At 54.4% G+C, this 18,852-nt stretch overlaps 6 protein-coding genes across 6 annotated transcripts; 3 read left to right on the top strand and 3 right to left on the bottom strand.

Moving 5' to 3' along the window:
* Positions 1-362: 362 nt before the first annotated feature.
* K489DRAFT_359073 (t-complex protein 1 subunit alpha) lies at positions 363-2,241 on the bottom strand (the record flags this gene model as incomplete). The annotated part of the gene is made up of 2 exons (XM_033602594.1): positions 651-2,241; positions 363-584 (listed from the first exon to the last, which is right to left on the bottom strand). The coding sequence occupies exons 1-2, from the start codon at positions 2,184-2,186 to the stop codon at positions 363-365; spliced, it is 1,758 nt and encodes a 585-aa protein (XP_033458499.1). The 5' UTR covers positions 2,187-2,241.
* A 506-nt stretch (positions 2,242-2,747) lies between these two features.
* Positions 2,748-3,842, top strand: K489DRAFT_410933 (phosphatase 2A-associated protein; the record flags this gene model as incomplete). The annotated part of the gene is made up of 1 exon (XM_033607756.1): positions 2,748-3,842. The coding sequence occupies one exon, from the start codon at positions 2,748-2,750 to the stop codon at positions 3,840-3,842; it is 1,095 nt and encodes a 364-aa protein (XP_033458498.1).
* A 146-nt stretch (positions 3,843-3,988) lies between these two features.
* On the bottom strand, positions 3,989-6,274 carry K489DRAFT_322257 (P-loop containing nucleoside triphosphate hydrolase protein; the record flags this gene model as incomplete). The annotated part of the gene is made up of 1 exon (XM_033601612.1): positions 3,989-6,274. One exon carries the CDS (start codon positions 6,272-6,274, stop codon positions 3,989-3,991), a length of 2,286 nt encoding a protein of 761 aa, XP_033458497.1.
* Positions 6,275-9,325: 3,051 nt separating this feature from the next.
* K489DRAFT_248534 (uncharacterized protein) lies at positions 9,326-12,752 on the top strand. Its single transcript, XM_033599932.1, has 2 exons — positions 9,326-9,462; positions 9,585-12,752. The coding sequence occupies exons 1-2, from the start codon at positions 9,446-9,448 to the stop codon at positions 12,721-12,723; spliced, it is 3,156 nt and encodes a 1,051-aa protein (XP_033458496.1). The 5' UTR covers positions 9,326-9,445; the 3' UTR covers positions 12,724-12,752.
* Positions 12,753-13,543: 791 nt separating this feature from the next.
* K489DRAFT_248513 (uncharacterized protein) lies at positions 13,544-15,562 on the bottom strand. Its single transcript, XM_033599931.1, has 3 exons — positions 14,991-15,562; positions 14,664-14,932; positions 13,544-14,606 (listed from the first exon to the last, which is right to left on the bottom strand). The coding sequence occupies exons 1-3, from the start codon at positions 15,267-15,269 to the stop codon at positions 13,814-13,816; spliced, it is 1,341 nt and encodes a 446-aa protein (XP_033458495.1). The 5' UTR covers positions 15,270-15,562; the 3' UTR covers positions 13,544-13,813.
* Positions 15,563-16,963: 1,401 nt separating this feature from the next.
* Positions 16,964-18,383, top strand: K489DRAFT_432430 (uncharacterized protein). The gene is made up of 2 exons (XM_033608485.1): positions 16,964-17,522; positions 17,584-18,383. Exons 1-2 carry the CDS (start codon positions 17,176-17,178, stop codon positions 18,272-18,274), a joined length of 1,038 nt encoding a protein of 345 aa, XP_033458494.1. The 5' UTR covers positions 16,964-17,175; the 3' UTR covers positions 18,275-18,383.
* The last annotated feature ends 469 nt before the right edge of the window (positions 18,384-18,852 follow it).

Here is an 18,852-nt window from a genome sequence, read left to right as displayed (position 1 = left end):
AACGCTATCCGCACAGTCGCAGCATCATAATGAGATTCAGGAATTCCGGGGGGTTGCGGCGACGCGAGCGCGAGAGCCGATGTTCGCTGCTGCTGCTGCTGCTGCTGCTGGGAGTGATGTCAATGGACAGCAGTCTTGAGAGGGCGACGGGACTGTTCGGAAGAAAGCCGACGAAGCATGTAGCAACAACAGTTATGTACAGCATGTCTACGAAGAATCACGATTTTCAGACCTGCTTTTGCGGACTCGTGAAGAAAGACCATTGGCACGTGAGATATTGAACGGTTTCGAGCGCGGTCGCGTTCGCCTACGTCAGTGACATACATTTTTTCATTCATCGCGTCAAATTTCCGATCGATCCTCTAGTGCCCATGACCATCATCGCCACCATCGCCTCTCTGTTCGGGGTCCAGCTTGATCAAGGTATCGATCCTCATGATCGCGACGCAAGCCTCGACCGCGCTCTTCAACTGCTTTACCTTGGACATGCTCGGCTCGAGGACGCCGGCCTTGACGGAGTCGTGGACTTTGCCCTTGACGAGGTCCAGGCCATAATTCTTGTAGCCCTTCGCTTTGGCGATGGCCTTGGCCTCACCGGCCGCATCGCCGCCGCTGCCGCCGATGGGTTGCTGTGTGGAGGAGCGGGCGACGGGGGTCGCGGGTGAGCCGGGGTTCGCGGCGGAGGTGGCGGGGGGGCCGCCGTGCGCAGAGGCGGAGGGTTCGGAGGTACGTTGAGAAAGCGCGTGGCGCGAACGGAGCTGCGCAACGAGCTCGGAGGAGTCCTTGGCGGCATTGACGGCGAGAGTCGTGGGGACAATCAGCAGGGCGGCAGCGAAGGCGCCGATGGCGAGCTGCTCGCGGGATCCGACGCTCGTGGCCCATTCCTCGAGGTAGATGTGCAAGGCGGTCTCGACGGCGCCACCGCCGGGGACGATGCGGCCGGATTCGAGGGTTCGCTTGACCGCGGAGAGGGAGTCGTGAACGGATCGCTCCATCTCGTCAAGGGAATACTCGTTGGGTCCGCGGAGGATGATGGATGCTGCGGTGTGGACTTTGGGGCCTTTGACGAGGATGCATTCGTCGTCAGAGATGCGTTCTTGCACGACTTCCTCGGCGTGTCCGAGAGCCTTGGGGTCGAATACTTCGTCGCCGGTGTTGATGTCTGCTAGGGAGCTGATCATGGTCGCTCCGGTGGCCTTCTCTATCCGTCGGAGATCCTCCTTCTTGCAGCGTCGGACGGCCATCGCGCCCTTCTCGATGAAGTACTTCAGGCAAAGATCATCAATACCCTTGGTCGTGAAGATGACGTTGGCACCAGCCTTGAGGATCAGCTCCACGCGCTCAGTGACCAGGGTGGATTCTCTCTCGCGAATCTTCTCCAATTGTGATGGGTCATCGATGACCACGTTCACACCCATCTTCATGCGCTCCTTTTGCAGATTCATGTCGAGGATGGCAATCTTGGCGTCGGTTATCCTAGTCTTCATCGCTTGAGAGGCGACTGTGCAGTTCAAAGCGTAGCCCTTGACCAAGACCGACTCGAGGGCGCTCTTTCCATGCGCCTTGAGGACGTTGACGGCCTTCACGGGGTACTTGACTTCATTGCGCGCGTTGGTGGTCTTGACGCTCGTGATGGCATCCACAACCATGTTGGCAAAAAAGTCCGAATCCGCTCCAATGATCTTACTCGACATGCTCGTCTTTGCGATGCTCACCAAGCTCTCCCGCCCTAAGGTCTCCACCTTTGTGCTGATGTTGTCGTTCATGTATCGGACCGCCTCCCGTAGCGCCAATCGGTAGCCTGTGATGATTGTGGTAGGATGTATACGCATGCGCACCAACTCGTTCGCTCTCCGCAGCAACTCCGACGCAATCAGCACGACACTGGTCGTACCATCGCCGACCTCCTTATCTTGCTGTTGTGCGAGATCCACCAAGATCTTCCCGGCCGGGTGTTCCACGTTCAGCAGGCTGAGGATGGTGGCTCCGTCGTTGGTGACCGTGACCTCTCCGATGTCGTCGACCATCATCTTGTCCAGACCGCTTGGGCCGAACGACGATCTGATGACATTGGAGATGGCCTGCGTTGCGAGGACATTCTGATCTCGGATGTCTTGACCGCTGATTTTTTGACCGCCGAGGAAGAGAGTGCCGGTGTTGCGGGATTGCTCGAAGATGCCTGCCATGGCAGGCTAGAAATTTAGGTGGGCGTTGTTGGATGGTCCTGTTGGGTCGAGACTTGCAAGATTATGATCTTCCCCAAATTCTCCGCCGCTGAGTTTCGATTGGAACAGGTTGACTCTGGGTCGACCTGATATTGAGACGAAGACAAACGTATGAATGGTGTTTCCAGAATGGTATATTGGCGGTCGTGTGTATGGATTGAATTTCTGCAGACCGATACTGTAAATTTCGCGTCAAGCTCCCTCCTCCGTTAGGGTTGCCGACGAAGGAAGACGGCGGCTGACTCATCAGCCCCTCCAAAAAATGCTGGAAGGGTCCAGCAGCCAAATCGCCCGTCCCATGTCTAATGTCATCCAGGGCTGTGATGCAATGAAATTTATCGTGTTGCGTGTATATGAGCCCTGGAGGGGTCGAATTCTACTGTACATTAATAAATTCGCGTGTGAAGTTCGATCGTAGGTAGAGATCATCCTAATAAGAAACGTCCTCAAATATAACAACTCCACCGTGATCGCATCCACACTGCACACGTCGACATCAATCCGAATAGAAGAACCATCACAATGGCAGAGGAACAGCGAAGTCTCCGCTCCGTCCACGCAACCGCCGAACAGAACCGATCCAATCTCGATACCCGCGCCGACAGCAACAGTGAATCATTCCAAGACAAATTGTCCACAACGATCAAATTGTATGAAGAATGCTTAGAGATCGCCCAGCGCGTGTCGTTGTTCAGTCCGAACGAGTCACTTGAGGACATCAGCTCAGCGGATCTACAATATCTACTCCTCCACTATCGCCTCGCGGAACTGATCGGGCGCATCGCCGGCGGGATCGCAGAGCGCAAGAACCACCTCGAAAAGGCCCAGAAGAGCTACGAGCAATACCTCAAACAACTAGACGACTACGAACTCCTCTCCAAGAGCGATTCCGCCTTGCTGGAATCCTACCAGGAGTCACCCACGACCTTCTCCACCGCCGCGACCAGCGACGCCGCCCAACGACGGGACATCAAAATCCGGCGTTTCAGAGAAGAGAAAGAACTCAAACAAAAGCTCGAATACCTCCGCCAGAACCCCGAAGCCCTCGCCAACGACGACGCCGCCTACCGCAGCCTGCAGCTCACCAGCATCGCCTACGCCACCCACCAGACCTTCGCCTCTCTCGAGTCCCTCGCGCAGGAGCTCCACATCCTCTCCCTCGCACCGCCACCCGACGCCCGGGAAGCCCACCAGACGACCAACAACTCGCTCGACTCCCGCGACCGCACCACGCGGCAGACCAACCCGGCCGCGACATTCTCCGACCGCCTCGACGCGCCCGCCGGCCATCTCTCCGCCGGGCTCCGCGGGCCGCTGCTGGACCGACAAGGCAAGCCCCTGCGGCCGTTCACGCTGACCAGCAGCCGGCAGGAATTCCAGCAGGGGGTGTTCCGGCCGGATTACAACCTCCCCACGATGTCGATCGACGAGTATCTCGAGGAGGAGCGGCGGCGGGGAGGCATCATCGAGGGGGGCGGGGAGGCGAGCGGGATCCGGCCCGAGGTCGACGAGGATGACCATGACGTGGCGGACCAGGCGACGATGAAGGCGAGGGAGTGGGACGAGTTCGTCGAGGCGAATCCGAAGGGGAGCGGGAACACCATCAATCGGGGGTAAAGGACATGTTTTAATTCTTCGTGGGTGGCTCGGCCCGTCTTCATTACATTGACGGTGGATCCCCTCGTGAGCTTGCCCCGACTATCTTACTCTCTCCGCTGCATTTTTTTCCAAAAAGAAGCCACCCCAAACAGAACCGAAGAACACTACTTCCTCCCCGCCGCCTTCCGGCTCAACCTCTGCTGCACCCTCAACAGCGCCGTCTTGACCTCCCCCTTGGGGAAATTCTCCACGTCGTAATACCTCGGCGCGATGTCCAGCAGCCACTCGGGTTTGACGGCGGTGACGGTGCGGATGTAGTTCTTGCTGGTGAGGACGAACTCGTTGTACACCAACCACTCGCTGTCCTGGCCGAGGACGGTCGAGGGGTGCAGGAGGACGTCCTGCTTGTCCTTGACGAGCTTGTAGGTCTTGTTGTCCTTGCAGGCGACCTGCATGAAGAAGCCCGCGACCAGGGCGCGGCGGATGTTGGTGTAGTAGTCCTTGTCCGCGAACGGCGTGCTGACCAGCTCGATCTCCTCGCGCTCCATGATCCGCTTGAGCTGGGTGCGCACGTTGTCGGCCTGGGTCAGCGCCCGGTGGGACAGGAAGTGGTCGTAGCACCACTGCTTGGGGTTCTCCTGCGCGGCGGGGCCCTTGAAGGCGTGGTAGACGTTCAGCATCGTGAGGTGGTCGCCGTCCTCGTGGGCGAAGAGCTGTTTCATCTCGTCGGCGCGTTTGCGCGCCGAGGCGGGCCGCGAGAAGATCTGCGGGACGGAGAGGAGGGATGTCAGGGAGAGGATCTCGTTGGAGCAGTAGAACTCCGGGGAGGAGATGAGCATGACGGCGAGGGCCGGGTCCAGCGGGAAGTCGGAGGCGAGGCGGCCGAGCGCGGTGAGGTCGCCTTCGTCGTCGAGGCAGGCGAGGTAGTTGAGTTCCTCGAGGGCTCGCATCAGCGTCTCGGGCGCGGGGGGGTCCATCAGGTCGAAGTGGACGAGGTCGTCGATCCCGAGCTTCTTGAGCTCGAGCACGGTGCTGGCGAGGTTGGAACGGAGGATCTCGGGGTACGACTGCTCGTTGAGGTCGGTCTTGAAGGCCTTTTCGGTGTACAGGCGGAAGCATTTCCCGGGGCGCGTACGTCCTGCACGACCGGCCCGCTGTTGTGCGGAGGCCTTGCTGATGGGCGAGACGAGAAGCGATTCGAGACGGGCGCGCGGGTTGTAGACCTTTTGCTTGCTGAAGCCGGGGTCCACCACGTAGACGATACCATCGATCGTGAGGGACGTTTCGGCGATGTTGGTCGATACGATGACTTTACGACCCGGCTTCCCACCAGGTTTGTACGGTGGTGGCGCAGGTTCGAAAACCTTCTGCTGTTGCTGCGGAGGTAATGTACCGTATAACGGATAGGTCTTGAGTGGTCCCGTGTCCATTTCCGATATCATTTGGTCCGCCTCGAGGTTGATCTTTCGGATCGTCTCTTCGATTTCTTCTTCTCCGGTCAAGAACAAGAGGATGTCGCCTTCCGGTTCGGTCGCATGGATTTGAAGAACAGTTCTCAACGCGGCCTCGACGTAGTCTCGCTCTGGCTCGGGCGTGTAGAAGACCTCGACGGGATGTGTGCGTCCCGGCACAGCCAGCAACGGCGCGTTCATGAAGTACTTCTGAAACTTCTGCGCATCCAAAGTGGCGGACATGATGACGATCTTGAGATCCGACCTCCGCTTCACGACTTCCTTGAGAAGACCCATCAAGATGTCCGTAGCGAGAGTTCTCTCGTGCGCCTCGTCGAGGATGATGGTGCTATACCTCTTCAGATCATGATCGTTCATGGCCTCCCGGAGCAGCATACCGTCCGTCATGTACTTCAAGATGGTGTTCTGACTCGTCATGTCCTCAAAACGGATGCTGTATCCGACCTCTTCGCCCAACTTCACATCCATCTCATTTGCGACACGTTCCGCCACGGACATGGCGGCCACACGACGCGGCTGCGTACATGCGACCATCTTGCCGTGGAGATGCGGGAGATCATCGTAGAGGACGAACTGCGGGATCTGTGTAGTCTTTCCTGAACCGGTCTCGCCGACGAAGACCAAGATTTGCGATTTCTGGTAGAGGTCCAGGAATTCCTGCCGTTGCGCATGGACAGGCAGGCCGCGACGAGTTTTCAAGATGCTGAAGTAGCGTTGTGACAGAGGCTTCTGGTTGAAGGGGTTGCTAGGACCATCTTCGGCAAGTTTGGCTTGCTTGTCGGTGGTCTTGTGGCGTTTGAACGAAGTCAATGAGCTGGAAGAGCGATCGGCTCCGTTGCCATTTGTCGCGGCATCGTCCAGGCCGACGCCGTTGGTATCGTCGTCGTTGTGCATGTGCGCCAGGTATGGATTTGCGCGATCGTCGTTGGTCTTTTGACGCTTGAAGCGGGATTTCTTTTCCGTCTGTTGTTCCGCCATGATCTTCCTGGAGATTCGCCTCTGGGGGTACGTCCGGTATTATTTTTTGTTGTCGACTTGTCGGCAGAAAGAAAAATGGGGTGTAGCGCGAGTCATGCATCGGTCAAATCTTGAAGATCGTCACCACTATCGGCGGAGAAGCTAATGAATAATAATAATAGTACGGCAATCGATACACTCACCGTCCAGCTGGGGAGAATTGGCGGCGGCGGCGGGGATGACACCAACGATTGAATCCGGGTAACCCTAGTCACGTAGCCCCAACCCAGCATCAACACCTTGCCCGGCACTGTATGATCTGATCTGATCTCCATACATGAACTGCGACCGATGATCTGATCCCCATACATGAACTGCGACCGAGCTGACGACATGAACATGCATGGGCTATAAGCCTTCGACCATGCATCCGTTGGGAAAAAGACGTGGTGCTATCATTCGTCGAGCGTGTCGAGTTCAGTAGGATAGCTTGCTTGGCTTCTTCAGCCTCGACAGGTAGTTCCATAGAAAGAAGTCCACCTGGTGAGAAGTGAGAATGGAAGTCAAACTGCAGGATCCAGTACGCCAGCGTCAGGTGGGCATTGCCATCGAGACCGCCGTACATCAATGACATTCAGCAAGCATATTGGACCCGGGTATTCTTGACCGAATCCTCCACCACCCATGCTCTGGAGATGTTTGGTCGGTGTGTCTTACAGCAGCTACTGATGTGCATCTTCCCTACCGCTTGTAGCCCGTCGCGCTTTTGCGTCTCAACCAACGGCGGTGAACCAGAGCGGAAGAGCAGGTCATCCTCCCAGGACGACACCGTCCCGTGGCTAGGAAATCAACGCGCACAGCGATCAGGGATCGTATGGGCCATATCTGCCGCCTTACATGTATGTATATCATATCTGAGACATTCCCATCGGTGGAGGAGGGTCGATGGAAATTCCCAGGGTCCAAGAGCTGGAGCTATATATCATCATGGTGAGGAACAATGCTCCGAGGCTAGAGGAGAGACAGGAGCATCTACCTAGGTGTCTACTGGAGATGTGCAGCATCGCCGTGCTGCTGATATGTAAGCTGCCGCATGTCGATTATGAAACAACCATGTCCGGGCGCGTACGGTCTAGAGGTGGAGTCAAGCCATGGTACTGCCCTCTTTCTCAATATCTAGCGCTCATTGGTGATGACGACGATCCCGCATGCTCTGGACGACTTTCCTCTCATCAGTCGTCCGTCGCTAGGGATGATTTTCTTGGGGGGCGTATATGAACAGCAGATTCAGTAAAAACCCGGGCCATGCGTGCGTGGCAACAACCGTGCTCTCGTGAGATAATGATGATGATACGGAAATAGGAAAGGGAAGTTATCATCAGGACGAGCTCCGTTCCGTGAGCGTGGAGATGCCGAGATGAGACGACCCGAAGTGATGGTTGATGTTCGTCCTGGAGTGACATGTACCTCTCCACTGTACTGATTAGAGAAGGGATGACTTTGATAATGCTATTACTAAATAACTAGTACTGTGCTGGAGCGATGGAGGAGCCGGAACGACACAGCAAGCATGGCGTGCACTACTGCGCGGATTTCTGCTGTGCCGCCTCCTCCTCCTCTTCTTTCGACCATGGGTTCCTGGATGTTGCATCTGATTGTTATCACTGTGCAATTGTGGATCCATGGAATGCTCATTCATTAATTACTGCCTCTCACATGTGTAGTATGTACCCCAGAGGATATGACGTCGCATACATACGCCCACGTGAATCCTGTCCGACTATGCGAACTCTATACGCTACGGGTCACCCAGGTAGGCACCATTTGGCGGGAGACAGATCAATATGGGCATATCAGGCATATCAAGCATATCAAGCATGTCAGGCATATCAGATCGCGATGACGAGCCAGGTGGTCAATATGAAATATACGCTCACCGCAGAATCGATTTAATGATTCCTACTGTGATGGAGCATATACCCAGCCAGAACGATGTTGGAAGACAATGACGATATGCCCGGTTGTTCACAATCAATCCCAGCGATAACAGCACCAATACAACACCCACCTAGGTAATGATAATAATAATAATCTCCGGCCGGGATGGATAATAATAATGGGTGGGACAAACGGGAGGAACGGGGAAGGGGAAAGCCACTCACCATCACCTCACGCACGCCTCCCTCCAGCACTCTCCAGCTCTCTCCAGGGCTGGACGATGAATTATTAGACCGGCGTTCCAGAAAATCCCTTATCTCTCACTCACGCCGACGAGAGAGATAACCAGAAAATCCACCCGCAGACACACACAGCGGACGCACACAGCAGACACACACACACACACAACACAACACACACCCGCGGACGGCTTTGTCCGCCCGTCTCACACCCGCGCTTCTATCGCCAACATCGCCAACATCACCATCACCACCTCACTTCCCGACTGAACTCCCTGAATATTGTCCAGTTCTCGCGTCAACTAGCCCTTTCACCACCGCCATCATGCATCTATTCTGCAGCATGCAGCGGTCACCGCTCGTATAAAACCCAGCGGAGTCTTCCCGCACGAACATCTCCAACGAAATCTAGAATCTGGTTCGCCATGCATGCCTGACTTCCCTCCAAATCGCAACCCGTCGTGCCGTTTCGGTACGGAGCCGAACATCCTAGCCTTCCTTTTCATCCCTACTCGTCGAGTCTTTCTCTCCCTCCAGGGCTTCAGCTCTCTACTATCCCGGGGCCCGTATCCTATCCCGCTTCTGGTCCGGGACGGTCGAACAATTCAGGGCTCCGAAGGAAAACAGCTCCCTCAACCGCTACCTGGTCCCGTTGATTTCCTGCAAACATTTCTCTATTATATACGCAGACCGCCTAGCACGGATCGCCGACGGCCGATGTTCCTCCTTACGAATACCGGTCCAACTGCCTACATGTACGTTCTCTGCTGGTGAGAACGGCTTCTGTCTATCTTTGGCCGGTCCATTTGTTCACACATCGTCCGCGACATTTACCTGCCATGCCCGCTTCTCGTCAACCAATGCAACTTCTTCTAGACTTATGATCGCCGTCACCCAGATTTTCATATATAACACATAACAAGGGAGCCAACATACTGGTTGGTGCATCGCTGTGTATTTTACAAACCCCCCGGATTTCTTTGCAGTAACATTCGTGTTGAGCTCATCATCCACCATGAGTGTCAATGTGAGGTCAGTATCTTGCCGTCCTGGTTTATCTCACATCCAACTTGGGGCATTTTGGCCCTCGACCACGATTGCTACGATTGTCGCTCACGCTCACACAACCGGATTCGCTGACGAGAGTATTTCAGGTCAATCAAAGATGTCACAAAAGCTCTACAGGCGTATTTCGTGACGCCGAAAGCATTGCCTTCTCTTCCCATCGAATGCCGACGCATGCTCCAAACTTTCATCGACGAGAATCAAGACAAGCTCGACGAGGACATCACTACCAAAGCGAACCAGGAATTGAAACGCTTCTGGGAGCGCAATGTTGCTGACATTCCGAGAAAGACGGCGGCATTCGCCGGCGTCCTCCGCGAACTACGATCGGCCATCACCATCGACGAGAACGTTCTGGAGTGGTACGTCTATGTCATGAAACCGGTGGTTGGTGAATCTGGCCATCGAAAACCTGCCATCGAGGACGCGCAGGAATTCCTTTCCAGTGTCATGATCTACGAAGAAGACGCGGACAACGCCAAAGAGCGCGCCGATCTATCGACGAGATTGTGGAACGATCTCACGACCATCTACCTTCAACGCACGAAAGGGCTCAGCGACGAAGACGCATTCGTCGCGCCCGAGAACGCTCAAGTCGCACAACAAGTCGAGCTCATTCTCCTCGCATACGGTCGCAAAATGCCCGAACGCTTCTTCAACGCCATCGCAGAGCTCGTCGTCAACCCCGAATCTCGAATTCAAGGTCTAGCGCTTCTCAGCTCATTCTTGCGTACACAAACACCGCATCTCTATCGCGTCCTCGGCACGCCGTTAGTCGATCACCTCCTGAAATGCCTGATGAACGACACTTCCACCACTGTTTTGTCGATGGCTTTGACGTCGCTCATAATGCTTCTGCCTCACATTCCTGCCTCCTTGGCCTCAAATCTCCCGCGACTTTTCCTCATTTACAGCCGCCTTCTCTGCTGGGAGAAGTTCTCTCCGTTGAGTACCGAATCTCAACGTGAACTGGTCACTGATGACCGCATCGCTGACTCTGATGAGGACGAGCGTGACGACATTGGTGTGGACCCAAACTGGAGGAAGTTCCGATCTAAGCCCGGCCTTGTGGAGGCTACCACACCCGAGGTCATGACCCTCTTCACATACCTCTACGGTCTGTATCCGCTAAACTTTATGAGTTACATCCGGAAACCACGCAAATATCTCAAGAATGTCGACTTCCCTGGCGCAGATGATTTCGATCTTGATCAGACCGTGATCCGCAGCAGAAGTGACCAGTTCCGCCAAGTCCATATCTTACATCCAAATTTCTACAATCTGACCATCGATGAAGAACTGGCGGATCCGAAATGGCCCAAGATGGAACCTGCTGATGTCGTTGCCGATTGTCATGGATTCTGTATGAACTTGCGATCTCCGCACACGCACATGACTCCTGGACCCCCGCCGAACGCGAGACTACCCGATCTGCCTCCCATCTCGGATAGGATTCAAGGTACACTATCTCCAACAATGAGCCACACTAGCCTACGCTCTTTCAATAGCTGGAAAGACACGGCGACTGCCATCTCCGGCGATGCTGGAACAGGCGCGCAGAGTGTCCTCTCCGATAATGATGTCTCCGTTGAGCCATTGCGACTCCGAGCGAAGTCTGACGTTTCGATCGTCAAAAGCGGACCGACGATTGATGATTTCCCTCCTGTTCCTGCGATGCGTGCTGATGGCCCTCCGCCTGCAACAAATCTCGCGTTCCTGCAGCGGGAGCTCACCCTTCTTCGCAACGAGCTCAACTTCGAGCGCTGGCATAAGGCTCAATATTCACAACATATTGGTCAGCTGATGCGGAAGAACGTGAAAGACGCGACGGTCGAGGCGGAGACCCTCAATCTCATCAACGCGAACCGGACACTCAAACAACAACTTGAGCAAGTCCACAACGCCCGTGAGGCGACCCTCAAGGACTCTGCCCTCACGAGGAAGCAGGTCAACAACCTCGAGGCGAACATGGCGGAGCGATTGCAAAAGCTGAAGAAAGAACAAGAGGTCTGGACTGCCGATGCCGACGAGCTCCGGCGACTCCGCGCGGAGATGAAGCAGTATCGCGATCTGCTCTCTGCTGCCGAGGCACGGGAACTCGATCAAACGCATCGAGTGGAAATCATGAAAAGGGACATGGAGTCTTGGGAGAAGCTCAACAACGACCTACAAGAGGCTAAGGGCAAGGTCCGAGAACTGCAGTACAAAGAGTTTGACTACGACACCGCGAAGCGAGAAGTCGAGCTGCTCACGAGCGAGAAACAAAACCTGCACATGCGGTTACAACGACACGAACAAGAGCGGGATCGTATGCGAAAGATTCATTCCGACAGGATCGCCGAGCTTGAAGCACAGGCCTTCTCCGCGCAGAACCCTCGTCGCGGCAGTACTTTCCCAGGCTCCGACGCACAAGCCGCCATCGCCGAAGCAAACAACAAACTGGCCCAGCTCAAGAAAGCCCACTCCCGTCTCCTCGACAAATACACCGACCTCGAGCTCGAATACAGTTCCGTCAAGAGCCAGCTCGACGAGCTCCAAGGCATCGACACCCACTCCATGTATCCCAGCGTCAGCCGCCGCAACAGCATCGCCGTCGACTCCACCATGAGCGGCGCCCTCCTCGAGAAATACCCGGGCAAGACCCCCATCGGCATCCTCGAAAGCGTCTACGACATCTCCAGCGACGACAACGCCGGCCCGGACGCCCTCGCCAAATACACCAGCACCAGCGACCCGACCTCCCGCCGCGCCCCGCACCACCACGGCCCCGGCAGCGGCGGCGGCGCCGCCGTCCCCGGCCCCTCCACCACCAACCTCCTCCCCGCCTCCCCGCCCCGCAGCGAAACCACCGCGACACCCCACCAGGCCCCGACCAAATCCGGCTCCATCAACGGCGGCCTCTCCTGGAAACCCTCCCTCACACCCCAGCACCACCAGCAGCGGCACGAGCGCATCGATAGCACGACCTCCTCCTCCCGCGACTCCTCCTCCCCCTTCGGCGGCTTCAACCAGACGAAACCTCTCACCGCCGACGAGCGCAGCATGACGGATTACGATCGCAGTACAGATGGGCGAGGGTTCGGCTTGGCGGCGGTCGGGTCGGCGAACGACCACCGCAGGAGCGCCGCGGTGCCTCCCCCGCCGAAGATCAAACCGCAGAGCGAGGTGCGGGTCTATGGCCGAGGTACGTTTGAAATTGCTCCCCCCCTCTTTGAATCTTCGCTGTAGATATCCCGCTGACCCATCTCTCCTCTTTTTTTTCTCCCACAGGTGGCGCGCAGAACATCAAGATGAAGGACAAAGCCAAGGACCCTTCCTCCTCCAAGGACGGCTCCTCCAAGGATCGCTCCGACAAATCCACCTCGGATCGGCCGTCCCGGACCAGCGGGCTGAGGGCGTTGGCGAAGGGCTTCGTTTGAGCCCTGATTTTCTCTTTGCTTTTTCTTTTTCTTTTTCTTTTCTTGCGCGAGGAGGTCTTGGCGAAGAGGGATTGGATGAAGGATAAAGAGAAGAATGAGGTCGCGTGCTTGCTGTTTTACTATTCGATGGGTTGGAATGTTGGAATGGACGGTGTTTGGGGATGCTGTTTGGAGATTTCTCTTCCGTCTGGATCGTCCGTGTGGATCGAGGCGCATCGGCGTCCATGGCGTTTTCCGGTCGGTAGGATTGGCATTGGTGTGCCATTTAGGGGTGGAACAAGGTCATCTAAATGTCTGTTGTTGATCGGCATCTCGTACTCGGCAGGACGGCCTTGAGATCGATCGATAGATCGATCTGATGATGACGCCTGATGATGCGATTGCTGATCAGTGTCTGTACAGCGTTTCATTCCGATGCGATCGGTTGATGAAGTGATTGGAGGGAATTGTTTGGGGCAGTGACAGGTTCTAATCGACGAATTGGTGCAAATTCACGGGGCCCCGATCAGTATCACTTTGCTGGCACGCCGGCATAAACTTCCTTCCCTTCGATGATTACTTACGATTTGAAATTTCCTGGCCTTGGTGCGTAAAGCGCCGTTCCCACTCCGCCAGTCTCTTGAACACGGTAGAGATCTGATGGCGAAGGATACGCAGGCTTTTCGACCCCAGGGCCTTGGGAGACCGAGTATCATATAAAAACCTCGATGATTCCAGCGTCGAGTTTGTCTGTCGACCTACGTCGTGGTTCGGTACCCCAAGGCGGACGTCGTTCCAGACCCTTTTACCGCCGAATTCTTTTCGTGAGGTGATAGTCCTCGAACGCGATGTTCATTCGCTACCGCATGTGGCCGAGATTAGTGGACATGCTACCACCGTGGTCGCATTCGACGACTCGGTCAAGTGAAGCTGAACCGACGGCTTCCAAACGCAGAGTTCTGTGGAGGAAAACCTGTTCGTAAGAGCCTTCGAATGTTACGATCAAAACGCAACTGCATCTCTTCAGGGCCTATTGGCGTATATCTGCCTTCCAGCTTGAAATGCCAGTCATGATAGTCGCGCGTCCATATTGACATGGCATTGTGCTGCCCTTCATCTCGCTGCGCAGCCTTGAAACGCTGCTCTGTCTCGTGCCAAACCGCCTCTGGTGGGCGCATATGCAGCCATTTAAGAGAGCGCTGGATGAGCTTGTTGTGGGAAATATACCACGCGAAGACATCCTGCCCGCCGAACCGGTCAAAGTATGGGTCCTGGCTTGGGTCATAGCCCTTGGCTGGGTATTGCAACTTCCAGCCTATCTCTTCAGGCGTCTTGGGGTCGTAATGCAGACGACACGGACATTCGGTCACAACATCGAGGTCAGGCCCAAATGGCGTTGAGTCGCCGAACAAGCGACACATGCATCCGGCGGATCGAAAGACGAAGTTGAACATGGGGGCGTACACCACTGTAATATGCTTTAGAGCTTCTTCTCGATCTTTGCGAGGATCTAGGTCGCGTGAAGAGAAGTCGTCAGGCATATTGCTATCGGAGCTGATGGAGCTTGGTTGCTCCTGTTCAGAAAAGGGCGCAGCAGGGGACGACGTTTCCCCATGAGAGTCGATCGGACCCATGTCACAAAAATCCACGGGCTCGGTGCGATGGGGCCATGATTCAATCTTCTGGATCTGGAACTCCAGCTTACAACCCACGCTGGTACAGTCAGCTTAAACCATCATCGCAACAGACATGCAGTAATTTGAGTCTTACCATCTTTTCCAGCCCGAAAACATAGCATCTGGCACATTCTCGCTGAAACATTTAGGACATATTTTTCCGGTGGCTCTGTACTTCTGCAATGTCCCTATAGCGATGCTGATTATCACGCGATTGCCAGGCTGCACCAGTTGTTGCCATCGGTCTGTGTCAGCTGCATCAATGGTGGTACCAGTGGAGCAATCGGTCAAACGGTAATGATTTCTCATCATACGTCCGTAGCCAGGGTAGTCAGATCTGATGGTCAGAAATTTATGAAGCCTCTGAGCGACATTAGCAACATGATTCATGTGGCATGGCTCAAATGTTAACGATCCTTACCTCAAACGTCAACCAGAAATCGAACGGTACCAACCAGGTCTCGCCAGTGGCATGAACCATTGTTATGTGGCGCTTCTGATCTCCACCCTCCCAAGTATAACCGATGTCCTTTGGCCTGGCAGTGATCATGCTAGTCATAACCGCAAGTTGCGCGGACATGGTTTGACAAAGAATTGCTAGGTCACGTTGACTGAGTTGGCTGCTCAACTGCTGCTCCCTGTGCGGGTCAGTGATGGGTGTTTCAAATCCACACACGAAACACTCACTGTGTCGCAGCATCCAAGCACAGACGTATCGCCAATAACTCGTGCTTAAAGTGTGAATTCAGTTTCTTGAACATCGAAACACTCTCCGGCATCAATTGTAGGCGCTGAAAAACACCCAATATCCCCTTACCACCAAAAATCGGATTAGCCTTGCGCTCGAACGACTCGAGGTGCTCCCGGCATTTTTTCATGTGAAGCTCGAGACTGTTCCGGATCGACGCCGACATTTCGGGGTTTCGTGCGATGTGCGACGTCGCAACGTTCATTAAGAGTAGCAGCTCACGATATCGGCTTGACAGCGTTTCCACTTCCGATCGTACTCCAGCCGAAGCGCTCGCATATAGCCATGCTTTTTGCACTAATTGTCCGACCACAAAGAAATCGCTAACGGAGAATCCAAATGGGATAGCCATAATTCCAGAATAAGCCCTTAGCTGGTGTGAATTTTCAGAAGCAGGTAATGAACGGCCTGCATCATTGCAACGTGACCGTGGACTTATAGATACTGTGCACGTTGTTCACAATCCGTGCCGCATTCATCGCAATCCGGGCAGTGATCTGGGGCTGAGCTTCACCGGTGGCTCGGCTGCAGACACACAGCTACCATGCATTGCATATCGGATTTGATGCTGCAGCATGCCAGAACGTGCCAGAACGACCCATAGGCATGCCTTCAACGCAAGGTGCCTCCCTTAGCGACTGAAGAGCGTGGCAGACTGCCGCATTTGTGTGCTTGACCTTGATGTTCAGCGCGAGGCTCTGCTTGATTCGAAGATGCTCATCGGCTGTGATACATTCCATGGTAGTCGTATGATGTGCGCATCGTGATCTGCGGTGAGCGACCGGCTCGATCCTTTGGTGGAGTGATGGTATCCAAGAAGGATCGAGTACGTCTTTGCAATGAGATTTGCCGCCTAAATGTCGGCGCGTGCCCCGAAGCTACACAGCGGCCGTGTGTTTTGCCGTTGTACGATGGTCCGTGGTTTTTGATGCTGCTTCACTTACCTCATTATGCATATTTATATCTCATCCTGTCAATCTATTTCGAACATAAGATAGACCTCGAAGTGAGGAGCGAAAGGATATCCCTGAGGGGAAACAGTGACATAATGTATAGTTTCGAAAACATGATGATTCACATGAAGCAGTCAGATTGCACGGGGCACTTCAACTGCTCAATAAAAACGACATGTTGCTCGAGATTGCTTTTCAGGTAGGTGTACAGCGGATGTGATATTGGCCAGCGGTGAAAACAGTATCTGATCAGTCATCTAGATGCCCCGTCCCATGTGACATAGGCCTGGACAACCAGCTTTGTCATTGTCCCGTATGATGTAATGATTGAGTCGGATCTCAGGGAAGCGTGCCCACGCGATGTTCTTGACGATCTCGGTACTGTATCGGTGCATGGACCCATTTCCGTCTGATCTCTGCTTCCATCCTTTCCTGCTGGAGCCACAACACACGATGATACTCAACATCGTGAGCCAAAATTGTCGGGCAGCAAGTAACCGCTCAAGCGATTCGATTCGACGAGTATCCGGCAGTGGTCGCAACTTGAATTTTCGTCTCGTCATTCGCCACGGCGCAAAGCAATCCAGAAACATGCAAGGCTGCTGTTTCAGCGACGATGACGGGTCGTTCCGCCCTTGTCGTCTTCGTTTTCTCCACCCAAATGTGACTATTTGGCTCTGAACCTTTCATCATCAATCGTGCCACTGGGCGGAATGTGCAAACTACAGCGAGGTACCCTGATAGTCTCGCCCGTCTGAGCATCTCCTCTGGTGCGCAATGGATATTTTGTATCGGACGCTAGTGAATTAATTGTTGCCTGGTATACATCAATGTCGATGTTCCATCTCTTTCCTCGTTTCGTTTCGCGCTTCCTTTCGTAATTTTGAGACATCCTTACCGCAAATATGGCTGCCGTACAGAACCCGATGGCGTGCACGTGGCGGAACAAAGATCCCAAAACATGGGATTGGAAGACAAGGGCAATCTCTCGCATGGACCACTGGCACAACGACGATAACACCTTCCCAATATTCCAAAAGACAGATAAGATCCGATGGATGGACCAATGGTCTGTGAACCGCTGGATCTTGATGCATGCAGCCTGGCCTGTCGCTATTCACGCGGCTTACAACTACTTGCTGGGATGGGTGATTGGGCCACTGCCTTCGATCCTCGCGTTTGGCCTGTACTTGGTTGGAGCCTTAGTCAACCTGCTTTTCGAAGTGCGCTGCCTGGGAATGATGGCACATGAGTAGGTAGCAGGAGGCATGTCATACATCTGGACCTGATGCTGACGATCCGATTTCTTACAGGACAGGATTCCTTGACGGAGACAAGCATTCTCGTGACAAGGTGCCCGACGTAGGAATCGGCAAAGTTCTCTCCAGCATTATTGCCATTGTCAACGTCCGGTCCGCATTGATCGTGGCTCTCACATACCGGAGACACGACCCGATTGCGTTGAGCTGGTGGATTCCCGCGGAGCTCTTCCTCTACCCGATCCTACTCGATTTTTACTTCTACATCTACCACCGTGCGACACACGAGATTGATGGTCTATGGAAGTACCACCGGACTCATCACCTCACCAAGCATCCTAGCCCGATCTTGTCCTCGTACGCAGATGTCGAGCAGGAGTTCATCGAGATGGCATTGGTGCCTTTCCTCACTTTTGTCACCCTCAAGCTGATGGGGTTTCCCATGGGCTTTTACGACTGGTGGCTCTGCTCGCAGTACCAACTGTATACTGAGGCGGTGGGTCATAGTGGGATCAGAATCGCCATGTCCGCGCCTGGAATGTCCGGATGGTACCTTGGAAAGGTTGGATGCGAACTTCTGCTCGAGGATCATGATCTGCATCATCGGCAGGGATGGAAGAAGGCCGGCAACTATGGAAAAGCGACAAGGTTGTGGGATCGCATTTTTGGTACATGCCTGAACAGGATTGAGTCGAAGCCCGAGCAGGTGGACTACCAAAATCCCGTCAAAATGTGTTGGCTGTGAGTGTTTTGCTTACTTGAATAGAAGCCTTGTCGTGTTGTTTCCCAAGGTTATCTTATTATTATCTTGATTTTCACAATCTTTAACAACATCCTTACATTCTAAATTCTGCATTGAGAAACGATTACTTCGCGAACCGGCCCCTTTGTGATAATCGAAGCCACGCGAAGCAGAATGTAATAATGCAGAGCTGCAACTCGTTGGCCAGGCAAGAGAACCCTAAACATCAGCAGGGCCGTGCTTGAATGTGATCGACTCTGTCAACGACAATGCCCGTCCTGCTCCACGCCAGTATCATAATCTTCATGCTTCTTAGCTACTAGCAACACAAAGCCGTGACTAAACTCGCGTCTCATATGATGAGTGGTGAGTTGTAAGTTATCCGAAGTGTACCAGATCGACATCAGCGATGCGGGCTGTGTTGACTGTGCCGCATTGCGACCCCCACGAGCACCACACGACCCACCATGTAAGATTCCCAGCTCGAAAACAGCTTATCATCTCTACGTAAGGCAGACACAATAGACCACTACAGGTCAGCACGCCACGGTCCTTGAACAATCTCTTGGATTTGAAGTGGA

Source organism: Dissoconium aciculare (assembly GCF_010015565.1).
Source record: "Dissoconium aciculare CBS 342.82 unplaced genomic scaffold K489scaffold_8, whole genome shotgun sequence".
Lineage (NCBI taxonomy): Eukaryota > Fungi > Ascomycota > Dothideomycetes > Mycosphaerellales > Dissoconiaceae > Dissoconium > Dissoconium aciculare.
This window is presented reverse-complemented; position numbering and strand designations above follow the sequence as displayed.